Source organism: Acyrthosiphon pisum, chromosome A3, assembly GCF_005508785.2.
Source record: "Acyrthosiphon pisum isolate AL4f chromosome A3, pea_aphid_22Mar2018_4r6ur, whole genome shotgun sequence".
NCBI classification, from domain to species: Eukaryota; Metazoa; Arthropoda; class Insecta; order Hemiptera; family Aphididae; genus Acyrthosiphon; species Acyrthosiphon pisum.
This window is the reverse complement of record NC_042496.1, coordinates 3193833-3221435: the sequence shown is the minus strand read 5'-3', so window position 1 is coordinate 3221435 and position 27603 is coordinate 3193833. Positions and strand designations below refer to the sequence as shown.

Sequence of the window (27603 nt, the reverse complement as noted above, 5' to 3'; positions counted from 1 at the left end):
CAAAACAAACAAATGCTTATAAAAAACGATAGGTTTACCTGATAGTTAATTATCTATCTGTATCGATTTTCATTAAGCTATATAGGTGAAGACATAAAGTTATAAGAAAATCAATAATTTGTAGTTACAACTTATAAGCTCATCTGAGGAAAAATATAAAATAATATCTTGTAGCAGACTTTTGGCGTAAAAGCGTCAACGATTCTCGTCACGAATTTGGCGGTTTCGCGTGACGCCGGAAAAAGTACTTTGTAACGATTGTTTCGTGGTTAACGGATAAAAAAAAATAACGAAACAAAAGAGTAAAAGACTCGGAGCGGAGCGAGCCGCTTGGCAACATCGCGGACCGTCGCCGCCGCCGCCGCCGCACCGAAACCGGTCTTCGGTCGGTACAGGTGTGGTGCGCGTCATGATGGTTCGGTCGGACAGGTACCAACGACAGTGGGGGCGCAGAAAGCGAACGGATGCGGCGGAGGTGGTGGGAAGAGTAATTGGTGTCGGTGGCGGTCGGTGGTTGTGGTGGTGAGGCGGTGCGCAACAGTAACGACAACGTCGACTCGGAAAAAGGTGAGTCACTCGGCCGCGTCGCGTGTGTGTATACCTGCGCAGGTTGCCCGGTGAGCGACAGCGGCAGCGGCGGCGGAACACCCGCCGCCCGGTGGGGGAGTACCGAGCGTAGCGGCCGTGGTGTGTATGCACACGCGAAAACATTCCTCTACAACTGCTACGCCGCTGTCGCCGCCGTTCGTATCGCACGACGATATAGTATTAATAATAATATTATGGTTCGGCGGGCCTTTGGCGGGTTCCATCGGACGACAGGTTACCTCCGCGGCACCGCTGTACTGCAGCCTCCGTCATTGACTAGAACAGCCGTAGGACGTTAGGTGAGCGAAATCCAAGATTATTATTATTATTATTATTATTGTAAATTTTGTTGTTTTCGTAACGATATCGCGACGCGGCCAAACCGGTTGGTCGGCGGCGGCTTCGGTCGGAGCGCGCCAAAAGCGTCGGTTCCCGCCAGCAGCCGTCGTCGGCTCGGCAGTCGGCACTCGGCCGCGCACGACTTCCGACCTCCATCGACCATATACGATTTTTGTGTGCCTACCCAACACGCGTGATCATCGTTGTTTGATCTTAATATCGGACTTAAGTGATATTTAATTGGATTGCAGCAGTAGTCGTTGCCATGGCGGGCTTGTCGCTAAGGAAGCCGTGCGGCGAGAAGGAGTGCCCCGAGTACCACATGTGCCAGGCCCACGATCTCCAGTGCTACCCGTGCCATTCGTACTGCAACGAGACTTCGCACAATTTCGACATCAAAATATGCGAACAACAGTGTCAAGGTATATAATATTATTTTCTATTTATAGCCCGAGGGTTTGAGCTCATTTATTTGACCGACGTGTTTTTTTTATGATTTTTTTTTCCCTTCCGATCTGCAATTTTCGAATAAAACTGATACGTATTATAATAACATTTAGATAGGTGTGCGCGTTTCTGACCATATACGATAGTATACATTTTACGCTCCACGTACCCGTTATATCCTCCGTTATAGTGGAACATTGAGTATTATATTTTTTACTTCATATCCTATTCGTGTAATCGCGGACTTTTTGTGCATATATTATTACATACAATAACAATTATAATAATTATTATTATATCTGCTGTATTATAATATATTATAATATAATATAATATAATCTTACACTGGCCGTGTTATTACACATATTATTATTTTAATTTATCATTATAATTATTGGCTTGCCAACAACCGCAGCAGTCGTTTCTGCGAGCGAGGTCAACCGCCAAACGACGCGTCCTTATTCTCAGAGAAGGAAAAAAATTAAAAACCCACTCGCGACGAATAAGACGATGGCGCGCGCGAGGGGAGGACCTTATTTCTTTCGCAGCACAGACTTTCTACTCTGGAACATCGTCTATAATAATATTCGCCGTATTTAACCGCACGCGTGTGAAACATTACTGACAATACCCACCTATCGTTTCTGCGAATATTCACTAGTCCAGCGGCCGACCCCGTGAATGTCTCCGCTCTCCGCTTTCTATGTCACGACGTTTATACACGCGAAGGAAGCGGTTCTGCAAGCTCATAAGCCGTCAAAAATCATCGTGTAACGTGTACCTTGGGCCCTCGGATTACCGAAAATTGTAATAACAATATCGTATTCCGTTTATGCTCCGCGATATACAAGTCGTTTACTTTTCCCCACAGTAAATTCGTTTAGCGCACCTTCGCAAAAGTCTCTCGTACGAAACAAATTATTGTCAAACCGTTCGACTGGTACTGCAGTATAATATTATTCTGTATTTTCATTTCCGATAAGCTGTTACGACGTGGGTACGAGTCGATCTGGTCAACAATAACGTGTATAGGGCTCGACGATGATGTACGTGATCGCGGTGTAAATAAAAATGAAAAACATCACATTCTTTAAACGATGGTCCGCACAAGACGGGTTAGAGTTTTTTTTTTACCAACGAGTCCTGCTCGTGTCTTAGCCGGTATCTTTCTATTATATAATAGAAATTGTATACGTATGTAATATTTGGACACTGCCACCAGAGAATAGATAAACTGCGCTGGTGGAAGACAATAATAAGCGACCACATTCGTTTAATGACTTTAATATGAATGCCTGCGCAGGTATTCGTAGTGGCACGCGCGTGATAAACTGATATATTATATTATAATATTAAATAATAACCGAAAATGTGTTACTCTTGTATTATAAAAACAACACGAGCAAACAAACGAAAACTAGAAATTATTAGGTACGATCGCAAGTCGGGATTCTCCGCGTAAATCTATGCTCGTATTATATATACTATATAGTATGAGTGTGTATGACGCAGATCTCGCACCACGATGTCATATATTATAATATAGGTGTATACTATATAGGTGTATAATAGCTGTATACCTATTATACTATGATAATAATATTATTATATATATATTTAGTAGCGAAGCGAAATTGGTCGGTGGTCCGGCTTTGTTATAGCGAGTTTTGTTGTTTTTTTTTCATCGTATGTCCTTGGAATACGATTCCACTATTCGAGGGGAACAATCCCGAAAAGAATTCGGTACCTATACCTAACGTACCTAACCTCTGCAGCATTGTTATTTTTGTTGTCTGTAAGGTAACAAATAATGATTTATGATACCTGCGGCTGTATACAATGTTTTAGGTCCTTATACTCGATCATCGATCTCGATCATCCTAAACAGTATATACCTACATTATACATATATTATAATAATAAAGTAGGTATATATGGGTATGCGATGCAGCATCGGTAAGACGCGCGCTCATATCTCAAAACCTCTATGGTGGGATACCGAGGTAACCGATGATCACCACGCGCGTGGAATTAATTTAATACGATTGCAGTTGAAAAATTCAACAGACTTTGAAGTCTCCGCCACTCCTGTTACGTCGAATCGATAAAAATAATGTAGTCATGTGGACGGGAAATTTTCTGTGCTGTGATTATTTATTTTCTTTTTCGTTACCCCCCCCCCCCCCCCCCCCAGGATCGTGGCCAAAGCGCTATTATGCCTGTAATTTGTTGTCCGTTCTGATTTCCATTGGGTATTTATTTATTTTTTCTTCTATTTATTTTGGACGACATTATAATATTATTATTATGTAATACTTATTATAGGTATATGTTATTGATAAATAATAATATAATGCATAACACCACTGCAGCCCAACTAAAACTTATTTTCGTCAATATTGTAACTGTACTCCAATTTTATGCACCATTTATTTATTTGGGTTATAAGTTATAACGTATGATTTGAAAAACATTGCGGTCTTTTATCCTTTCGTGCATTATGGTTCTATATATTATGTCGCGTGTGTGTGTGTGTGCGTAATATGACTTATATTTTAAGGAATACCCTTATATATATATATATATATATAACATGGCCATTAGCTAAGGCGCTAACCACTACACACTTGCCCCACAACACATTCACAATAATGATCGAAGGTGTGTATTTTTTTGCCACTATATGGTTTTTAAGAGTATTTCGTCTATAATATATGTGATACATACATAGTAACGCGTTTTATAAAAGGTAATAAAATATATTCTCTGTTAGAGTTCGCACTAAAAATGTCTCAGAAATTAAACTATAAAAGAATAAACGATAAAATGTATAATATGTATTTAATTAAAACGCCCTATAGATATAGAGAGTATACAGATTAAATTTTAAATATTTTATAGGTACGACTGTTCACAATTTAAGTAAATAACTGTTTAGAAAATTAATATTATTAAATAAGAAATAACAATTATTCAATTGACTATTGCAATAAGTTAAAATATGGTTTATTGGGCTATTTAGGACAACATATTGTTTAAACATTTGACTGTGTAGAAAGTATTAAATAAATTGGTACGTGTGTGCACAGGTGGAATACGAAAATGTATTAATCTTATACAATAATATTCGGGACACGACACACTATTTACTTTAAATATATGAAAAAAAAATGTTGAAACTAAATACAAATAAAGTATTCTTGTCATCGAGAGAAACTATTAGGTAATTTAGATTAAGGGACTAAAGAGAAATTGCGGTAATATGCATTGAAAAAAATGTAATATTATATTCATTTTAATTATAATATTGAAATAATTTTTTTAAGGTTTTCAGTATTTGAATATGCATATTTTGTACTATTCTATGTACGCTTTTTAAATATGGTATATCTACGTCCGTTGTACGTCATGCAATATTTTTCACTCCGATTCTGCGAACCGTGAACTCACAACTATATTATAATTGTTTTCGGATGTTCGTGATAATTTGCACAATGAACTCAAAATATACAGCTTTAGATGACATAAAGAATTAATTCATTATGTTACGCATCGCCATAAAACAAAACAATAAGTTTCATAAATTATTGTAAAATATACATTATTTTATACTTTAAGACAAAATTAAAGGTAATTTTTATTTTGCAGCGTAACAAAAAATATAAATATCTTGTTTTATAATCAATATTATTATTTTTATTTACCTTCCAACAAATAATTTACAAGTTTTAATTTTGTACACAATTAATGATAATATCTAAAATTATCACCATAATTTATTATCTATATATGACTATAATAATATGTAATGTATATAATATATACGAGCTAGCCCCTACGGCCCCACCCGAGATAAATTCTGGAATACGCTACTTGTTACACTTACTTGTAAATTATAACATGTAACATGACTCGAATAAAATATAATCTTAATAGATATGAGGTAAAAAATAAAACCTATGCTAATATGGAATGAAATTAAAACTATGTAGGTAGGAAACTAGATATTTCTTGTAATACTCGCATATAATATCAGTTATAATATCGCAATAATATCAGCTTAGCTATTCAGCTATATACCTAATAGGAAAAGAATTTGAACTTTCTCGAAATCCATTGTGGATATAAAAAATATATATTATGTCTATCGTTTATTTGTGATAACGAAACGTGTTTTATCCATTACTACCTATGAATAATGAGAATGTATTATAGGCGGATGAAAACATGTCATTTTCGTGTCATTTTACTATCTCGGATCGACAACACTTTTATGACGTTGGACTGACCGAATCGTATATTTTGTCCAAATATTGAGATATATTTTATTATATTATCTTAATTAATTATTGTGATACTGCGTCGATCAAACATTTTGTCAACTTTCACATAACCTGCACGTGTATTCCGCTATTCTTCCTTAATGGTTTTGTCGTCTAAATTATTTAGTCACAACACGTGTACAGCTGCACCGTTGTATGTATATTGTAGGTAGTTGAAAATCATTGTGTCCGAAATTTAAAAAAAATGTTTTAAACAGCTTTGTTGTACACAACTCATGCGGTATAGTCAAATAGGTTTTTACACATGATACAACACATTTTACAGGACGTGCGCAAGCTAAATATATAAATTTGAAACTTGATAGGACACCAGGTGGGGATGATAATTGTTATTGGAGTATTACCACACGATTTCGAAAAAAGCAATATCATCGTTATATAAAAATAAATAAATGTTTACGATTATTAATATTTAAAAGGAATAACCGGAATCATAGATATCACACATTTACTCAAATTTTGCAGATCGTGCCAGGCAGTGCATATGACAGGCAGCTGACATTCCAGATACTATAATTTATTTGACGCATAAGATTCTGTGGCAGTCACCATTAGTCAGTTTAGACGATTTAAAAAGAAAAAACCTACCCCGTTAGGTGTATTAAAAGCTAAATCCCCCGCCTCGCGTGACCTGATTCCGTCATAATGCCTTCTTCCTTTATAGGATAGGACGTGACTGTTGTGTACAGCTATAATTCAGGCTGCCTGCGACTCGTTGTCGTACGACTATAATAATTATATCGTGCCTGTACCGCTGCAGGTAGTTGACCCATACCTGTACGAAATAGTGGACGTATTATGTTAAACTATACGTGGATATCCGAAGCGATGAAGACGTCCTATGTATAGGGAAATCAATCGGGTCGACCGGTAACAAGTCGTGTTGCTGTATATTATACACAATATATCGCATATTATAATATGCTGGAGAGAGGGTGTTGCTGGGGCAACTATAAGCTCTAAATCGGCCAAACAAACGCAAGCACATATTTTAGGTACAAAACAGTAGAATATTACACCCAGAAGTTTGAAATGTCTTTTGTGCGGTCTTGAGTTTTATCATAATTTAGTTTTTTTAATTTATTTTTTACCTACTTACCCTTACACCTACAGTCGCCGAACGTGCTTTATCAAATCCATTGTATCGTCTGTAGGTACATATTAATATATATATTTAATATTATTGTGTTTTAAGTACGTGTTTTTTTTTTCACTCCGCGTCTGAGCACGTTATTAACTCGACCGTATACGTCACACACATTATATTATATCATGTAGGTATACCGCACGTATGGTAACTACTGTTGTGTACGTCACTTCTGTATTGTAGAACACCATCATTCGTCCTAAAACATATAATATTATATTAGGTATGTCCCTATGCGATATACGAGTGTATAGGCGAACGTTGATGATTACCGCGTGTGTATACCAAAAGGTCGTATCAGCCGAGTGATGACTGATGACTTACATATAGGTACTATTATTATAGTATTTGTCATTACACGCGATGCGTAAATTTAAAATTATTATCATAATATTATTACGTCGGATTTTGGGCGGCCAGATGATATATAGTGCTGGTTACGGCGAAATCTAATACCTGGAATGCGCAAGTACCCGCGGTGCAGAGGACATGTTCAATAATAATAATAATAATAATAATTGTAAATTCTGCAAGATAATTGAATTTTTCTTATATTACGATGTCTCTATCATTACGACACGCTCGTCTGTCCCGGGAGGGGGTAAATAGGCGCGTAAAATGAAATACTTTGTTTTGAATATAGGACGACTGTGCTCAGACGACGATTCGCAGTCGTCCGTATAAATGTGATATTTTGTTCGACAGAGACGACCGCATATTAATTTATCGTTTTTGAATTTTTTTTTTGTGCAGATTACATACACGACTACGTGAAGCATTACGTCAAGGATAGTAACATCCAAGGTGAGTGACTGACTGCCCGTACAGTTATAATACATTTTTTAATAAACGTATAGTTATAATGTACAGTGCTGTAGGCCGTTTTCAAAAATTATAATTAATAACAAAATGCAAATTCGTTCCGTGTGCGCAGACGTGCTACAAGAGTTGGAGACCCTGAAAACGTTGATAATATGGTTGACGTTGTTGGTGGTCGTCGCGATCGTCTTGATGTCCGTCATGTTGGCGTTCGTATGGAAACGCGAGAGGAAGATGCCGAAGCTCAAAAGCGGAGGGAAGGATTCGTATTTCAAAAAAAAATTGGCTTTCTTAAAGGTAAAACACAATACAATATAATTTATTACGTACATAGTTTACAATAGAGGTACCTACCATGAAAAATATAACCGAACAAAAAAATAAACGTGTAGGTAGATACTATAGGTATATATATATATAGGTAGATCTATAGGTATACGGAGAAGTGAGAATACCTACGTGATGAGGTAAAAAAACCTCTTTATATATTGTCTCCCATTTTTTTTCCTCCGAAATTATTATACCAACACGCTCGAGGAGGGTGTGACGTGTCGTTATTATTATTCTATATTTCTCCGCACAGCATAATAAGAATGTTTTTCATTCCGTCCGGTGCAGGTAATACTACGTATTTGAAAATAGTATGTGTTTGGCTGGCAGACGTGACGTTCACATCATTTTACTCGGAGAGGAGGCATGTATCGTTGTAATTATATATCCATTCGAACCTATACGTATTGTATTATGTTATGAAGTATCACGAAGTGCATGCAGCAGGTGCAGTTATGATGTGTTGCAGTAATCGCGTTTTTATGGTATTTTGTAACGCATATCGGAATTCCGTGTAATATGCCTCCGTAGGTAGGTAGCTGCTTCCGTTCCTCTTATATCGGAATGGGACTTATGTACATATTTATAATATACTTGTCCCGATAATGGATGGTCGTTAAATCGCAATTATTGTCGTTTCACGGCGTATGTTTTTTTAATGCGTATAATACCGATCGAAGAAAAATGAAACTTCTCGAAAAATAATATTACAATTTACAATAACGTCGAATTCCAGTTTTGCCTTGAGGCGAATGTTGCGCCACAGCGCAATGTCGTCGACGACAATAACAGAAAACAATACGAACAATAATGCCATCAAAACCGTGCGCGTATTACACACGAATAAAATAATAATATATTATTATCAATAACGATTACAAGGTTTTATGCATTTCAATGCGGGAACACAATATTAGTCATATAATAATTTATATCGGAAAATGTCGTGTTCACACATGACACGTGAAAGGTATAGAGGGACGCGATCGGAAATGTAATAGATTTTTAATGTCGACAGTAGTTACCAAAAATCAAGTCTCATTATTATGTCTCAATAGTTTATATTATTTTATTATAATATTATTATTTAATATTTATTTCAGTCGTCAATCGACTCTCGTCGTTACGCGTTAGCACCCGTTAAATACACATTATTACACCTAAATTATAGTAATATTATACGTTAATACAACGATAACGATGAAAATATCGTCGAAACTATCTCGTCCACAACTATTTAAGAAACGTCATTATACTTATTCTATAACATATTATGTGTACGTTGTGTAATGTGTTCATAATATGTTTCACTTAAATAATGATATATTATTGTATTGATGCTCTCGGATGTTTACTGTTCTTATTGAGTTGTGTTTGCAATAAATGTCGTTTCGATGGAAAAAAAAAAAGCCGATGTAACGCATAATATTTACACAGTGCGTGTATAAGTATATGCATAATAATAATAATAATAATATTTCGAAACTCGTGCAGTTGTAATGTTGTATAGGTATGGGAATGAGAATATAAGGTATTAGTCGTCAATAATTATTATGTATGTCATACGCATATATATTTTGTGTAATGTGTAGGCGGTTTTTTTGTCAGTCTGCGAAATATTTGGACGTAGAAATTGTTATCATTAATATAGATCCGTTCGGATGAAAAAAAAAAACTATGCTGATCGTCATCGCCTCGCGTGTTCGATTATATTTCATTAAATATATGATAATATTGTATTATATAATTCATTTGTAGCTTTCCCTCGATAAACAGCGGTTCTGTATACAATATTTTTTAACAAATAATATTTGCCTTTCTCAGCATACTAAGTTTTCACCCAAACATTCGATTCTGTAACTGATTTACACGCGCCCAAGTATAAATGTATTAAAATTATCTTATGAATGATTTAGATTAATATTAATATGAGGTCTCAATTTTTGAAGCAGTATACACTGATTTCCATAAGGTGTCTGACCATATAAGTGTAGACACGAGTGTAGCAGAATATATAATAGGCACACGTGCTGTATCTCCAACATTTTTTTGGGCCGTGGCGATCCGGGCTAGTCGACTGGCCGAGAAAATGCATTATTATTCACAATATATAAATAGGTGATTTTAACATGATAATATACTCGACCGAGCTATAATATAATATAGGTTTGTTATATGGAGTGGAAAACCTATAGCCATACAAATCTCCAATATTGTAGATGTATAATATAAATTATAATCTCTCGTCTTTTCATATGCCACAAGCTTTAAAATAATATTTAAAACTGAGAAATAGGTACCTACAGGCACGTATTCAAGGGGGATTGGGGCATTCAACCCCCCCTGAAAATTAATAGTTGTGTAATTTATTTATATATATATATATATATAAATAAATGATCCCCCCCCAATTTTTTTTTTGTGTACGTGCCTGGGTACCTACGTTTAAATTGGTACTATTTATTTTTTTATCAATAATTATTATCCTAGCTGGACTCTAGTATATTCTATATATTCTAAATGTCGTTTGTGTGTTTGTCTTGCGCAGTTCAGGAACAACACGGTTAACACGGTGAGCGAGACGGTGGACAACAAACCGTGGACGGTGGCGGCGGCGGCGACGACTATGATGGCCGCGCACACGACGACGGACGCCCCGAAGACGTCGTCCGCAAGCTCGTCGTCCGGCCACCGGACCAGCCGCACGACCGTCTCGTCGTCGTCCACGTCGTCGACCGACAAGCTGCCCTGCGAGGACGCCACGCTCGTGACACAGGAGTTCACCGGCTACGACAACCTGGGGCTGTGCAAAGTGTCGCCCGTGCTGAGCAAACCGACGGCCACGGCCACGATGAAGATGTACGGCGCGACCGACGTGGACCTGCTCCACCGGTATTCCCCCTAGCCCCGGCCCACAGTTCCGGCCTACCGCAAGTCACCGTCGTCGCCGATACGACGTGTCGGATTGGGAAATGGTCGACGGAACGACGGCCTTAAGATGAGGAAGTGAGGCGGCCGCGCGCGGTCGAAGAAACAAAATGCCGCAGGGTACAACCCTACATAATATGCTACCAATATTATAATATACCAGCCAAGGTCTGTAGACAATACTATCATCTATTATAATATACCATAATATTATGGATAATATATTATAATTTAAATATTATTATCTACCGTCCTTGACTTCCGGCCAAATTTTGTCATTGCTGGTTGTCCTACACCGTGTCCCACGCAAACGCGACGAGTGCCAACGATTTCAGTTCCGACCGTTCGAAGTGCGATGAAATGCAAGCCGTCACGTTCACATTCGTCGTGTTTACGTGTCGGACACGGCGTCATTCCGCCACGCGTACGATATTTCGGCGGTGTACGGTTCCGCGGAAACTCATCTAAGAAACGTGACCTATATACATCGCAGGACTTGATAATATTTAGAGACTTCATTGGATTTCGCTCACATAAATGCATTTTTTTTAGAGAGAGAGTGACAGAGATGTACCGTTTAGACAATTTGTTTAGTGGTGTGAGATATTTCGAAAGTCGATAAGGGTAGACATTTTGAAAATCTCGTTTTGTATACAATATTTTTATATCGATACAAAGTTTTAGCATAATCAGCTCACACACGCACATAATAATTTGACATGCACAACGAATAAGGCAGTAACTCAATTTTCCAACTTTTTTCTCCTATATGGTATCACTGTTTTTCTGGATTTCCAACCAAAACGGTAGTAACTGCATCTTATTGCATACGTTCTACACAATAAAATAGAATTGCTACCGTCTTCGTTGGACTTCCAGAAAAACGGTGACACTATAAGGGAAAAAAAAAAGTTGGAAAATTGAGTTACTGCCTTATTCGTTGCGCACGTCGAATATAATTATTTATATTATATAACGCGTTAATTGTAGTTTTTTCGTTTATTTGTGTTTATTATTATTCGTTCAACTGTTATGATATTATTATGTTTTTTTAAACGAACTGCGCACAGTATTTTATCGACGACGCGCGTATCGCGGTCCAAGTACTTATATAAATGTTCTCGTTGCTGTTATTGTTTTTTTTTTTTTTAAACTTTCTTTCTTTAATAATAATGTATAGGAATAAGTAGTCATAAGTATTATATTTTGTAACCAAACACCATGTTATGACTCTGTTGTAGATACTTAGGAGTTAGGTAAATGATATAATAATAATGTAAAACGCGCGTGGTATACGCGTTAGCGATTAGTGTATATTAAGTTAAGTTTAGCGAGCTATGAGGAGGATGAAATAAACCTTTGATCAGTGAACCCCGTCCAATAAACTTTAACAGTTTTTAGATAACTTTACGCCGCGCTCGTCCATGTCTATATACGTATATATATATATGTATATGGATACACTGTCGGCGTAAAGTTGTAGTTTGTCGTCAAACGAGAGTCGTTTGACGTTGTACATAAATAACTCTTATAAACATTTTTTTAATGATATATTATAAAATATTTAAAATATTTAAATATTTAAAAATCATTTTTTTTTTATATATATATTATATATAATAATAACTATATTTCGTGTTGTACAGTAAAATATATACGGCTTAGGCATATTATATATTATACATTATATAGAACCATTGAGTATAATAATTAATAAGGGGGGGGGGGGGGCGGAGTGGCCGAGTGGCAGGCAACCGCCATCCCACAACCGGGCATGACAAAAACCTACAGGTGCCCAAAAAGAAATCCTGCCAAATAGGCATCCGAACTAGGCCCATTCGGGCCTACTCCTGCCCATTTAGAAAAAGAAAAATAATAATTAATATTATATTGTAAAATATTGTATGCAGCCAAATGTATATTTTACAACATAATATTATATACTCAATGATAGAAATTTTAATTGTTGCTTAAACTTTGTGAGACTTTTACAACACAACTTTAATGCGCGTCGTTTAAATGTAATTAGATAGGTATATATTTATAGTATCATAGAATATATAGGTACATTACCCGTATTAGTATTACAATACGTATTATACAGTAGTTAAGTTAATATTTTATCGTAGGCACGTCGTATGCGTAAACCTACATACTATTATTTAGAACCGAGACAATCATATCATATTACTTAAGTAAGTGTATTATTTTTAGGTGTGGATATTATATTATTATCTGTAGGTTATAACCTAGATACCTTAGATACTATTATATCATTATAATATAATACATTTGAGTAATGTTATATTGTAGAAACAAATTTGATTAGAATACATGAATACTGTTTTATAATGTTTATAAAAAATATGTTCAATATATCATTATTATTATAAAATATTTTTAACGTTGTTGTGGATGTACAACGGTTTACGATTGTCGTGAAAAGTGTATCGAAAAGCAATATATTATACCTAAGCATATTCTGTAAGTACGTGTAATATTACGTATTTTTGTTTTATTTTTTCTTCTTGCGGCACTCGAGGTCTTTGGCTCGGTGTCTATTTTTACATGTCATATTATATTACTATATAAGTGTATTGTTGTAATACGACAGAACAATCTGTTCCTATTTATTTCATTTTTGTACGAAAAAAATTATATTATGTTGCATATTTATGAATACGTTTTTTTTTTTTTAATAATTATTTTTATTTTATTCGACTCTGCAGTCAGGAATGCCTGAAGTTGCAGTATTTTATCCAGGAAAAACGCCGTGAAAACGAACCGCAAAGAAATAACTTTTTTTTCAAAAACTCCAAACTGCTGTCATTTTAGTGTTTGAGTATTATACCACATATTTATAGTAACGTGGGTACCCACCTACCAATCAAAAAATTTATTAATTATAAACAAGCGACAAGCAACAAATAAGACAATATCCAGGGGATCTAGAAGGTTATTTTATCCTCTGAAAAAAACTACTTCAGTCTGTAATTTGGATTGGACACTTATTTTTAAATCAAACATTCAAATCTTTAGGTTTTTTCATCTCTGTTTGGTTCAGATATATATACCTATAGTTAATGTCCAAGTAGTCCAGCTTTCACGTTTTTATACCATGGCTGATACCTATATTGAGTATATTGTTATTTATTAGATTAGAATATACTTATATGATATACAGTATATACCACATCAGTGGCGTGGCAAACTTGAAGTTTTGGAGATATTAGTCTTATATTTCACCCACCTCGCAGCACCGATAAAGGTACCAACAAGATGAAGGCAAATTCGCTGTCATATTTGTAACTACCTGTCGTGGTTATATTACTAAAATACAATGGTTTATTCTAAGCCACCCCTCAAGAAACTCTTAGGCGTCCGCCTCTCAGTTATCCCCTTTGTCACACCACTGTGCTACACTTTCACTAATAACCATAGGCATTCGCAGAGTGCAGACTCTCTGACTCTTGGTTCCGGGAGCACACATTACAAATTAGAGCACATAAGAATTTTTAAAACCATTAGGTACAGCCAAATTTTTATAAAAAATAAAAATGGATATATTATTTAAAAACACATCAGTAACTTTATTTTTGGATTTTTCAATTTCGATTTTAACTAACCAATTAATTGGGGTCTTTTTTAATAATTAGGGCCTTGGATCCACATCCACTTACCAGACGGCAGATCTGGGGGTATCCAGGCACTCTGCACCCCCTGTGCGCATACCTATGCTTATAATAATAATTTCAATACACCAATAAAATGTGATGTAATAATTAGAGTAGTAAGTAGTAAATATACAAAATTATACTTCTGCAGTTCTGCTTTCTCTTAAAGCAAAGCTAAACAATATGTTCAATGCTTATATATCATTGTATTATTGTATTTAGTTTAAACTTTTGAGTATGAATCTATTTTTTTAAGAAATATACAATGATAAATCATATGGATTTGGCTTGTAAAAATATGTATCTGTAGTTTTCCAAAATTTGTTTTGAATAAAATGCTAAAATTTCACAGTTGTAATGTAAGATTTTTCTTAATTTTTGGTTATGCTTTTGCCATTTGAGATTTAATGAAACTGCTGTAGAAACTAAATAAACTCAACAGTACAACTTGCAATATAAAAAAATTAAAAGTGACCTATATAAATAATAATTAATAAATATATTTTTATTTAAAACTTAAACCAATAACATTATACTAAAACAATTCAAGTAAAATATAAAGTAAACATTTTGTGTAGGTATAACAATTAACAATTCAAGTTTATACAAAAATAAGTAATTTGACGGCTTTATTGCAAATATTAAGTATTGCCAAATTGCATGAACAATCACTTAACATTTAACGAATCAATAGTGATCAATATTCCCTTAAACATGATTTAGTGGCCCATCATTGGTCCATTAAATTCTATTAAACCATTAAATAAATATATATTTCATGCAACCCAGCATTAGACTTTTTTTGATCAGCATACATTTTATTCTGGTGGAATAGGTGTATCACAATTTCCATGATATAAATGCACTTTCTCTGTACACCTTGCAAATGAGTCAAATGTATCCGCATAACCGTGTAGCTTCCACCATGTGCATAGTTGGCGATTCCATCCACACGATAAACGGTAAATTAACTCTGGGTGTTCATAACTTACCAGAGTGTACCAGTCTTGATCGCCCAAATGTCCCTTAAAATTAAATCGACCATCATAAATCAATAATTTACTAAGATCCAAGATGAGAGATGTGATGCTTACTTTGAATAGATACTTTTGAACAACACTAGAAATCCATTCAGGACTGATAAGTCTATCATATTCAGCGCTTTTTCTTATTCGCTCCAAATATGACAATAAAACACCACTGTTCAGCCCATTTAAATTTATATGTGGCTGAGTTTTGTACTTATCACCTCTATAATTTCTCCATTTCCACAGAATATGATGGTAGACAGGGGAAAGTTCTGGGGCCAAACCAAATAGTTGTGTGTTGGTAAAACTGTAATAACAATAATACACTTTATTTTCAGTATTTTTGAAAGAATTTATAGTTCTGTTTACTTGTCAAACACATTGTGAAGGTCACATATGGTGGATTGAAACGCTGTGTCAACATCAACCACAATAGCTTTGTCCAAAGAATTAGGGGCGACTAGATGAAGTGCTGGTGATAGGTAGAAAACATCATCACTGTAGTAAGATCCTTTTGACGATTGAAAGAATCGTTTCAATGGTTCGATTTTACTCTCCACTAATTTCAGCACGTCTTGAAAATCATAATGAATTAGCTGTAAATCATCATACACATACAAATTAATAGAATTTCCAATCAAATGACATTTAAATGTATATTTACAGTCAGTAGTGTCTCTTTGTATTGTTTGCTAAATTCGTATATTACACTATCCACTGTCGGACGGCTGGCATTGTCCGTTATTACATTTAATTCAAAAATGGCACGGCACTTGCCACGATGACTGATTAGAGACTTGAAGAACTTACGAAACTTTGTCAACAAGTGGCCACGATCGATTTTTGTCACCGATATCCATATGCTAACCTTTGACTCAGTCTTGTCATCTGGTGGTGCAGTCGCCACATGGCTCGAAGACAATATTTTCGATTTTATATTAATCGCTGTCTTTGGGTTGGAGTACAGAATCACTAGTATAGTGAATATCGTTATAGCTATAATGAACTTGGCATAGATGCGCATTAATACCAAAGGTGCATTGCAATTTCCAATATCAGTGGTAACAATGACGAGTCGTCACTTAAGTCAACCAGAAATTGTTAAGCTTACCGTGAATTGAAATTCAAAAATCGTAGAAACAAGTTTAAAAGGTACGTGAAAAGTATCAGTACCTATAATAACATAGGATTACAATTTTGAATTTTCTATTTAGTTTTTATCATTTACACTTCACAGCGTATTATCATTATTATCAACTATCGTCTATCACTCTACCAACGTCCAAAGTTCAAAAATCAGCTGCAAGCTGCCGTGGTAGTGAATCCCAGCGTTGCCAACCTCTTTTGCTAGAGTTCACAAAAAGTTCTGCGCGTCGGTGATTCGGGTTATTGGCACAATTGCGGCATTCCCAGTTTGTACTTGGTGTCTTTGTTCAAGAAATTGGTTACGAAATACGACTTACAGTACCTAAATCGTAGGTTCGATTGGTTTGGAAATATGAAAATTATTATTAATAATTATTTTGAACTATGTAACAAGTTAAACTTCATAGCTTAAGACAAAACAAATATCACCACGATGCTCGCTTAACGATTGACGTTTATCGATGAATTTATCCATACGGGTACGAGAATAGAAATTAGAAACGTTAATGCATCACGGGCCATGGCTAAATATATATTTAGACAGTCACCCATGAATAATCTAATTAGAACAACTACAGATATCATTTAAATTCATCAAGATATTTGTGTCAATACAATTACAATATTAAACGTCCCAACTCTCAAGTATTTTTATATTAATACTAAAACCATTTATAGGTAATATAATATTGTTCTTCGATGTTACAGTACCCTCGTAAAACTAGCAAGGCAGCTTTCAAATTATAAGTTCACACTTCAAGAATCATTTTATATTAAATGCACAGAAAAATAAAAATGGGTTATTGTCAACACGAAAATGTGTTGCAAACACAAACAAAAATAATTGGAACTGTAATTATTGGGCAAGCCGTTTAACTTGAAGCCAGCACATTTATATTGTGACTGAAACAATGTATCAATATTTATTATTGTGTCTTTGTACTTAATAATAACTGCCTTTACTATTTATGTAGGTAATAATTAATAGGTTTAAAAAAAAACCTCGACATTGAATGTTAATTCGAGTATTAAGTCATGATATACAGTGAAGAATCCTAAAACCTCTCCTAACGGATACCTCCCAAAAGCCGATACCTCTTAATAATGGACGTTTTATTGGGAACCAACTACAAACTTTCAACAATCTGAAGCCTTTGAATAGCGGACACTTCCAAATAATGGACAAAATTTCAGGGAACAAGTGTCCGGTATTTTAGAGGTTTCACTGTACTTCAAAACTCATGTGCATTTTATTTTTGTAACAAAATGTTCCAAACAGACATTTTTTTTATAAGATCAAATCATGCTAAACAATGATAATTTAAGTCATTTGATTGAAAATAATGTTAAAATACTTAACTGTAAAAACCGTAAAAGAAATATTGGATATAATATATTTATTTTATTGACATTTAAATTTTGTTTCACAAACACTCATTACATATTATATATAATTTATTTAACATATTTTCTAAATACAGAAAATTATATATTATTAGTCTTAATATAACATAAAAAGTGACAAGTGTCACAAACAACAGGGACAAATTAGAGGAGGGTTGAGAAACACCCATATTTTGCAGCATATTAGACTATTAATAAGGATTTGCAATTTGGTCCGACATTTAAAAATTAAAAATTCTAAATCTAGATGAACATTTTATAGACTACACCCCTCCTCTTATTTTAAAAATCGTCCCTGACTAAAAAGTCTGAAAGTTTTAATATTTCAATGATAATTTTTAATTATAAAAAAAAAAATATTAAAACATTAAAATAAAATATAGCTTTGCTTATTCAGTTCATTAATTTCTGCATACCAAACCAAGTTTGGTTATTGTACACATTGATTACAAGCATCTTATTTGCAATTGGCAAAACCAACTCTGTTGTTTTCTAGATCAAATTCGGTGTAATAACGACCGATGAAGACATCTCCCAATATCCACAATGGACCATTTGGAGGAGGAATATCAATACCCATAAAACCAGATAGGCAAATGGTTTTTCCAAATTGAGACACCTTGAATACAAAAAACAAGTATTTCAGAAAAATTAATAATTAGAAAATAACAAATTTAATTTTAAAACATATGAAAGAAATGTAAAAAGAGAAAAAATAAGCACACCTTCAGTATGTAGTCTTTTCCTTCAAGCTTAAATGTTGTGCTACCAATTACAAATGACAAAACAGGCAAATTATCAATTTGATCACATGCAATCTAAAACAATAATTTATTATTAGTTTTAAGTCCAATAAATAACTAAACAGTTGACCTTACAATATATTCTCCTCCCGGTATGGCAGTTCCACCAAGAAGCTCATTAATTTGTTTAATATTGTCAACGGGTCCAGCAATCAAACTGGTGCCAGTATCAGCAATTGCTTGAAGGGCTCCACTCACAATTGATGTATTGCCAACAATAACTCTTTAAAAGTAAACAATTTAATGAATACACTAATAATACATTTAAGGATAAATGAAAAACTTGAGTAAATATTAATTTGTAAAAATAGTTTTTTGTTACTAATTAATTAATAGTTATGTAAAAATGTAAACATACTCATCTAGACCAAACTGCCAATAACCATGTCTGGTAACGGGAACATAGGTAAAGGGTCCAGTATACTTTTCAGGGTCGGATCCACCAAATATTATTTCACCACCTGGAGTACTGGACGGATCTCTAAATTAATGTATATAGAAAATGAATAATTAATTAGTTTGAATAATGTTTTATTCCTACATTTTAAATTATGTAATGCAGAAAGCTCTATATATAATTTTTAAAAAATGTATTAAATCATTACCTGTTCAAATAAAATGAGAATATGGCACTTTTAATAATGCCCTGATTAACCATATTGTAGAACGGAGGAACGACTCCATCGACAGCAATTGTGTTGTATCCTAAACCAAGTATTCCATCAAACTTGGCAGCAACAAAAGCCAATCCTGGTTCTTGGATTGCTTCAGCAAAAGTTTGATTAACGATAGACGTTCCATCCATCTAAATGGTAATTATTATTAAATTAAGCGATGCAAATATAAAACCAAAAAATCAAAAAAAAAATAATAATATAAAAATTACTTATTATAAACAAATTGACAATACTTTTACTAAGACAAATATTGATAACAATTAAAACATAAACCACAGGTATTAATTATTTCAAAAACTCTTTACTTATAAGTAATATGATTAGTATACCAATAAATTATGAGGACTGCCGAGATTATTTAATATTTTTTAAATATTACTATTTAGTAGTTGAAAATACGCATCTAATACAGTGTTTCAAACACTTAAATTAACCAAACAGTTTTAACTATTTGAATAACTTAATTGACTTCAATCAAATTAGATTATTCAATTGTGTTATCACTTACAATAATTTATTTTGAATTTTTATTTTAAATATTAGTAAAAATGTGACTATTTATGATTATACTTATTTATGTTATACTAACATAACCTTACTCTGTTAAGTATATTTAAAGTTTTGTCTAGACATACTGATTAGAGTATAGGTACAATTACAATAATTGTGTAATAGTAAATGTAATGTATTAATAAAACAATTATGATAAATTAGAATCATTGCCATACTTGTAATTGATATATAACTCTACAACTCTACAGTTGTCTTATTTAAATGAAATAACATGTACTAACAGACATGACATCAGTAGACAAGTAGCCCGATAAGCTTCCAGATCCGTAATGAATCGAAAACTCGGTTCCATTCTTTTGATATGTAGTCGATTTGGCCATATTATATTTGTTATGTAACACTGAAAAAAATAAATGTATAGCAAAAAAAAAAAAAAAACAACATCTAGTATGGATGGTAGTTATAAAAATATTTATAATATATTACTGCATGCTATGTTCAAAACACTACATTGTTTTGATGGCACCCACAGATTTGACGAACCCGTGTCAAATACCACATTAAAGGGTTGAGGAGGAGTTCCGATAGTAATCGGTCCATAGTATTGAGCCTGTAAAAAAGAAAAATCGGAATTAAAAACAACACATACAAATAGATACGGGGACAATACACGCTTACGTCTAAATAGTTGGACAATGGTTCGGCATTGAGAGGATCGTAGCGACGTTGAACAAAGCCAAACAAATTGGAAGTCCTCCCTCTGAGCTGATTACGCACACTGTCGATTTTGTGGAGTTTCACCCTGAAAACAACGAAGAACAAAATGAGTAAATATTTGATTTGTGAATCATCCAAAGTAACACTACTCACCTGAGCAAATCACCATCGCATTGGACCAATGTGACTGTAATTGTAAATACAGTGGTCAGCAGCAGACATAAACGTTTTAATGCACTCATTGTGCACCACACAAGTACACAACGGTCGTGGCAATAAAATACGATTTATAAATTGGGTGACAACGACTACAGACAACCGCAGTAGTAGAGTGTGTCGAAATCGAAAATAGTGCAAGTCATAGGAAACGGTTTAACAGATAAAAAACAAACGACAATAATAATATATTATGTATAGACAATACGAGTATACGACTATAATAAAACAAGTGTGCACAATATTTAATGCACAACGTTCATAGTCATCCGTTATTATCAACGCCACTGATAATGAGTAATGACGACCGGTGACCGAATGAACTTGTTGTGCTGCAGTGTACAGTGTGCATCAGCTGCATGGCTGCATATTATTCTGTATTCTATTGACCGTCTCAAATCTCAATCATTGCCGACGAATTTGTTTAGATTGCTATTCTGTAACATATTAATTGTTATAATTTTTTATGACTTAGAAATAATTCGTCAATCATAATCCCCCCCCCCCTAGGAGACCAAATTTTGTAAAATACAACATATTATAATATTGTATATTTGTATGTGATAATATGAATATAATATATGTATACTGAATGTCTATTAAAAATTGTATATCCCCCTTCAAAAAATCCTGGATACCTATACTACGATTTTTGCCTATGGGTGTAACTCAAAAACTAAAAACCGTAGATACTTGGAATTGTTATTAAATGTTTATGTTAAAATTTTCTGTATAAGATAATTTTTTTTTAATATTTTATTACTTTTTAAGTTAATTATAGATAATGTATTACCCGCAGAAGCGTCACACAGAAAACTGAACGAACAAAATTTGTACAAGAATGCGAATAGTACACTGTAATTGCTTATCTGCAGATACATGTACATCGTACATGTACTTTTAATTTAATTTTTTATATTATGTGGAAAGACCTAGATAGCGGATTCATATTTTATGAGAACGAACATTTCAGTTTAATGCTTATCTTATCAATATGTATGACTGCAGTAGATAGATATTATAGATAGCTGGTAATTTAATTTAATGTTTTTAAAATTATCTTATAAGTTATAACATTGTATGGTAAATTTCTTCATCATTGTTCATTTTGACTCAATTGTGCCTGGACAATTGTTCGTAAAAACACAACCCGCGACGAAATTATATACAATACAGTATTAATAATAGACACACAAAATAAATTACCACAATTGTTACATTTATTTGAATTTTTAGTGTTCTGCAAGTCGAATTCAATTTTCTTGGTACTATTACTCAGTACAACATGTGTTTATAATAATGCTATAATAGTATCTTGACGTATCTTTTTTTGCCAAAAGATACATGATACTAGTATAAAATATTTAATGTATCATGAATCATGTTACTTGATACTTAAAAATAATGTATCACGATACAAGATACAAGATAGTAGATACAATATTGTATCTTTGATAGATACTGCCCAACCCTGACTGTGACACAGAAACGAACAATGTATATAATATATTTCCTATACAGAGTACGCTACTCGATATTTTTCCTCTAAAAGGAAAATCTATGAATCATAAACATGTTTTTGTAAATGAGTAACCATAATAACAAAAACCTTACGAAAAATCGGTGAAAAACTTTTTTCGTGTATCTAATCCAAAAACATATTTAGGTTATATTTCATAATGCACAAACGACTCAAGAATTATAAACAGTTAATACCTATTATCATTGATTATAAATACTATAAACATTTTTGACAACTGGTGTTGTGTACCATTAGTTGCCTATCCATTTCGCCGATTCATAATTTTATTATTGAAATAATATTATAATAAGATACTTCAAAATAGATCCTGAAAATATCAATATGTATACTAATTACTAACTTAAAAAGAGAAAAAGTAACCGCGAAACCGAGCACGTAAGTATCTTTTATGTTTAATTGTAAATAATTTAGGTAAATTATAATTTGTAATTCATAAAAATAATTATTATATTATGCTCTACACTACTAAATAGTAATATATAATTATATTTATGCATAATGATTATTTTTTCTGATATATTATAATTTAGAATCTTAGTTTAGGACGTAGGAAGGATTCAATGTAGGTGGACGTTGTGTGATGACAAGTATAACAAAAGATTATGTTAAATACTTAATATATTTTTATACGTTTACGATGACAATCCATAAGATCAAAACGTTCTTCGTCAAGTCACAGAAAACGTTTTATTATCAATACAATTTTAATTATACATACATAATATAATATAGCTATACATAGGTATATAGGAAATGAATCATCAGGCGGATATGCACTAAGAATTCGTACTTACGCTATTGCATTAGCCACTAACCAATGACATAAGTATTAAAATACCTATATGTGTATAATATTTTGTATTGGTGCATACAATAAAGGTGCTATTTTATTGAATTATGACTTCTAATCAAAAAAAACATTAAACTGTGGCATTTAATTGTTTGGAATTTCTAGAATGTAGTTTATTTACTTATAAAATAGGTAGTTTATATTTAATTAAATCGTAAACGACACTATACAAATTAGGGCTGTGAATTGAATACATTCATGTGATTTTTATTTGGCAAAAGGAATTTTAAATACCTACGGTAAAAATTTTGTTGTATATTGCATTATAAATATTAAAAGTGTATAGACAATTAATATGCTTATTGCATATGATTGTTTTAAAAATAGCTCAATTAAAATGAATATAAATATATGATACTATGAATAATTGAATAAAATAGACACATACTTAATGAGAAAAAAATATTTTATATATGATAATATTATTCACAAAGAAAATTTAGTATTCATAATTTACTTTTCAGCACCGTTTTGATCAAGCTTACACTAAAGATTTTAGATAATAATTTGTGATTAAATGTTCTTTAAAATGTTTCTCCTTAGTTAACATAATATATAGTTTTTCAATGTTTTACACCATTATTATTATTATTATTATTATTATTATTATTATTTTAACAGTTATTCATTTATTATGTATTTATTTAATTAAAACATTAAAAGGTAGAATAAAATTCAAAATGTGAAAACGTTAATAAATCATTGTTTGACACTATTGTAACTCCGTAATTTCGCGGCTTTATTTAAGCCTTAAGCGCGTCTTCTTTTTTTGTCAACGGGTTGGGCACTTGAACTGAAATTTATGTAATTTTCCTTGGGCATATATAACTATGTGGCTAAGCATCTTACGCACAGGCATCACTTATACGACGTTTTTAGGAATATATTATAGAATAATGACGAATGATGATTATACATTTATACATAATATCATATGGAAAAAATGTTGATGTCCCAGCGCATAATCGTATAACTGTATAAGATAAACAAAACAAATAATATAAGCATAATATCATTTGAATGGAAATTAAAACGAAGATTACTATTCTCGTTCGTACACGACTTCCCCTCTCTAAACGCCACGCTATACGGGCTGTGTAACTGTTGGCTGACCGCAGTTCAACGTGAACATTATCGAATAGGTAGTTCAATTCCAGCCAACACACGAACAACGACCGACAGGCTTATTAGTCTTTAAACGTTTGCGTATATATGTACGTATAATATTATTGGTATATCTTACGTTAACGTTGCATATATATATATTGTACAAATAAACAATATTCATTTTTCGTTATAAATAAATCAGTGAAAAAAAAATATTAAAACAATGCCGGACACTGTGGTTACCGTTCAAAATCCTGAGTCCAAACCTGGAAAACCCGGAGTGGAAAATGGAAACGTGAACAACATTTTCTCTTGGGTGGAAATCAACTACAATTACTTCAAAACCTTACCTGGGATATTGAAATTGGCGCAGTTGGTAAGTTTCATGACAAATATTTACGTTTTAAATATAATACGTATTTTAGATATTATTATTATTAGGCATAGGCAAACCCCATTACCATAACGATTGATTTTTTTACAAAAAATTGAAATTAACATTTCGGTAAAAACCAACTATTATTTCGTGTGGTCACCGGACTTCGAAACATTCCACCGGAGTTTTGTTGTCGGATAACATATTCTAAACGTTAGACCTATCCTCCGTGCTTTTGAAATATTTAAATACGTTTTTTTTGTCAGTTGAAGTCGTTTGAATAATAGTAATAATAATATGTACAAATAACAATTCTACCTAATTATAATAATATGCCCATACTTATTCATTCATAATCATGAATCATGATATTCCAGTCAGAGATAAACTGTCACACACCGCGGCGGTAAAACGTTTCAGCTTATATACCTATGATTGAAATATCTTTGGAACGAACAATAAAATGCAATTGTATCGCGTGTTTGTGGTCGAGGAACAAATCGACGAAAACGAAACGTTTAAAAAAATGTATTTAAAATGCAAAGCTTAAAAGACGTACATTTTTATAGATAGGTAATAAAAAATATAAATGTAATCATAATGTCATCGTAAGTGTTTGGGATTTTAATATTGGCTTTAAATTGTTAGCTATGAATCATTAAACGAATTATATAGTGTAAACAAGCATTTTTTTTTAAATAACAAACGTTGATGTGTTTTTGTGTGTGTTGTGGTTTTATTGGAATTAGAGATAAACTAATGTATTATATATTTATATAATTATATAGCTATTGTAACTGTTGTAGTTGTTTACGCAGGGAAACGTCGGATACACATTTTAGTATTTTACATGTAACACATATTTTTTACGAGTATAAACACAATATTACAATCTATGCATATACAATTCTGAATTCATGTTTTGTTATTTTAATAAAATTTGTTGAGCGCGCGTGTATACTTAAAAAGAAACACCCATCGGCCAAGCCCCACGCCGCCACCACCGCGTAGTGTACCCATCAAAATAGGTTTAAGCATTCTTGGCGCGCCTAACTTCCACAAGGCTACTACAATAGCTTTTTGTCATATTGTATAAAGTAACGCACACAATTATTATTATATTATTATACATTACGGATGAAAATATTATAATATAAACGGACATTTAATTACACGTTTTATTATTTTCCGAATACCTACTGCAATTATTTACGTGTTTGGACTGAAAAGCAGTTAGAAACAACTTTTTACCTAATGATATTATATTATTCGTACATACCTACCTAATATTAAATACCTACCTAAAGATAAAATCGGGATTCATATTTTTACAACGCCAAACGGTACGTACTTATAGATGGCTTTAATTATACAGCTGTTGTATACCTATTTTAATTGCTTAATCCATATAGATCGAGTTTTAAAAATATCTATTCTCATTCTTGTACGGGTTGAAGAAAAAAACAGAGTCACTGCGGCGTATCCACAGTTATATTATACTGTATACATGTGCAGCATCCTAAAATATACGCCCTAGTTATAAATATTATAAATAATATATTTTAGTTGAACATCTGAATAGAATAGTAGAATATTAGGTATATATTATTATGCTATCGATTGGACCACAACCAGGCGTTTTGTTTACGTTGTAATATTTATTATAATCTTTGGTTCAAGACATTTTAACGAATTTAATTGACTTGTCGTAACATTGAAACAGTTCATTACATTAAATGTATATAGTGGACGTGGAAAACGCGCCACTACATTTTATAATATCAAACGACTTGCCTGTTAACACATACGCAAGAGAAAAGTGACACGTACATACGTACGGTTTTATTTTTAGACCCCGGTTTGTAGAGAAAAAATTGTAATTTAAAAAAATATATTATTATCCCAGGAAGCCGTCGGAATAATAATTAATAACTCTCTTACTCGGGCGTCATTTTAATATTGTAAAACCTTTCGGCACTAACACTTTATTCTATACACCGTATAGGTAAATACGGTTATAACTTATAGGAGAGGTCGATAATAAACGGTCGTTCAAACGCTTTTGGTCTGGTGACAGATTGTACAAGCTATTTTCCCGCTCATGATTGTGTACAGATGTTTTTGTCAAACGACTTTAAACCGTTTACTGTTGTACATGTTCGTGCATAATACGGATTCCGGAGACTTGGACCGGACGACTTGCTCTATGAAATAATTACAACCACAAAGCTCCGGGCCATTAAAAACCTGCTCGGTGCTGCTATACAAGAATGATAATATAGCATTAGTAACAATATCCGAACGGAATGCGGTAAAATAAAAAAACAAAATTGTGGGCTATTAGGGGCATGCGTTGGGGGGGGGGGATAACTTGTATGATATTATTATGTATAATATATAAATACGAATAATAATATTGTTGTGACACGCTACACGAGGTAACCCACGCGAAGGAAGATAGAAAAAGAAAAATTCACCTATATAATATTATACCGGCTCTACGGCTCTACTCCTCGTTAATATAATATTATATTTCTGAAATATATATTATACCTATTATGTTTGTATACAGAGCGATCGTATTTACCTGCAGACTAAAATATATATA

At 33.1% G+C, this 27603-nt stretch overlaps 4 protein-coding genes across 6 annotated transcripts in view; 2 read left to right on the top strand and 2 right to left on the bottom strand.

Annotated features, from left to right (window-relative positions):
• Nucleotides 1-562: 562 nt before the first annotated feature.
• On the top strand, nt 563-12372 carry LOC100164286 (protein grindelwald). 3 transcript variants are annotated; one of them, XM_008188579.3, is made up of 5 exons: nt 563-887; nt 1182-1349; nt 7618-7668; nt 7799-7980; nt 10562-12372. In XM_008188579.3, exons 2-5 carry the CDS (start codon nt 1193-1195, stop codon nt 10916-10918), a joined length of 747 nt encoding a protein of 248 aa, XP_008186801.1. In that variant the 5' UTR covers nt 563-887; nt 1182-1192; the 3' UTR covers nt 10919-12372. The 3 variants fall into 3 exon arrangements, with proteins under 3 accessions (XP_008186801.1, XP_001943142.1, XP_029347487.1); XM_001943107.5 differs by having other exon boundaries at nt 1179-1349; XM_029491627.1 differs by lacking the exon at nt 563-887 and having other exon boundaries at nt 1013-1349.
• Nucleotides 12373-15180: 2808 nt separating this feature from the next.
• On the bottom strand, nt 15181-16867 carry LOC100166315 (xyloside xylosyltransferase 1). Its single transcript, XM_001943026.5, has 4 exons — nt 16308-16867; nt 16013-16239; nt 15710-15950; nt 15181-15640 (listed from the first exon to the last, which is right to left on the bottom strand). Exons 1-4 carry the CDS (start codon nt 16665-16667, stop codon nt 15434-15436), a joined length of 1035 nt encoding a protein of 344 aa, XP_001943061.1. The 5' UTR covers nt 16668-16867; the 3' UTR covers nt 15181-15433.
• Nucleotides 16868-18169: 1302 nt separating this feature from the next.
• On the bottom strand, nt 18170-21399 carry Cathd (cathepsin D). Its single transcript, NM_001160395.2, has 9 exons — nt 21057-21399; nt 20865-20988; nt 20673-20796; nt 20468-20586; nt 19602-19801; nt 19355-19477; nt 19072-19219; nt 18919-19011; nt 18170-18812 (listed from the first exon to the last, which is right to left on the bottom strand). The coding sequence occupies exons 1-9, from the start codon at nt 21143-21145 to the stop codon at nt 18651-18653; spliced, it is 1182 nt and encodes a 393-aa protein (NP_001153867.2). The 5' UTR covers nt 21146-21399; the 3' UTR covers nt 18170-18650.
• Nucleotides 21400-24587: 3188 nt separating this feature from the next.
• LOC100165710 (CKLF-like MARVEL transmembrane domain-containing protein 8) overlaps nt 24588-27603 on the top strand; it is a 33523-nt gene continuing 30507 nt past the window's right edge. The window contains exons 1-2 of the mRNA XM_008188580.3: nt 24588-24726; nt 24822-24995. Coding sequence (XP_008186802.1) covers nt 24843-24995 — 153 coding nt within the window. The 5' untranslated portion in view covers nt 24588-24726; nt 24822-24842. The remainder of the gene's footprint in view (nt 24727-24821; nt 24996-27603) is intronic.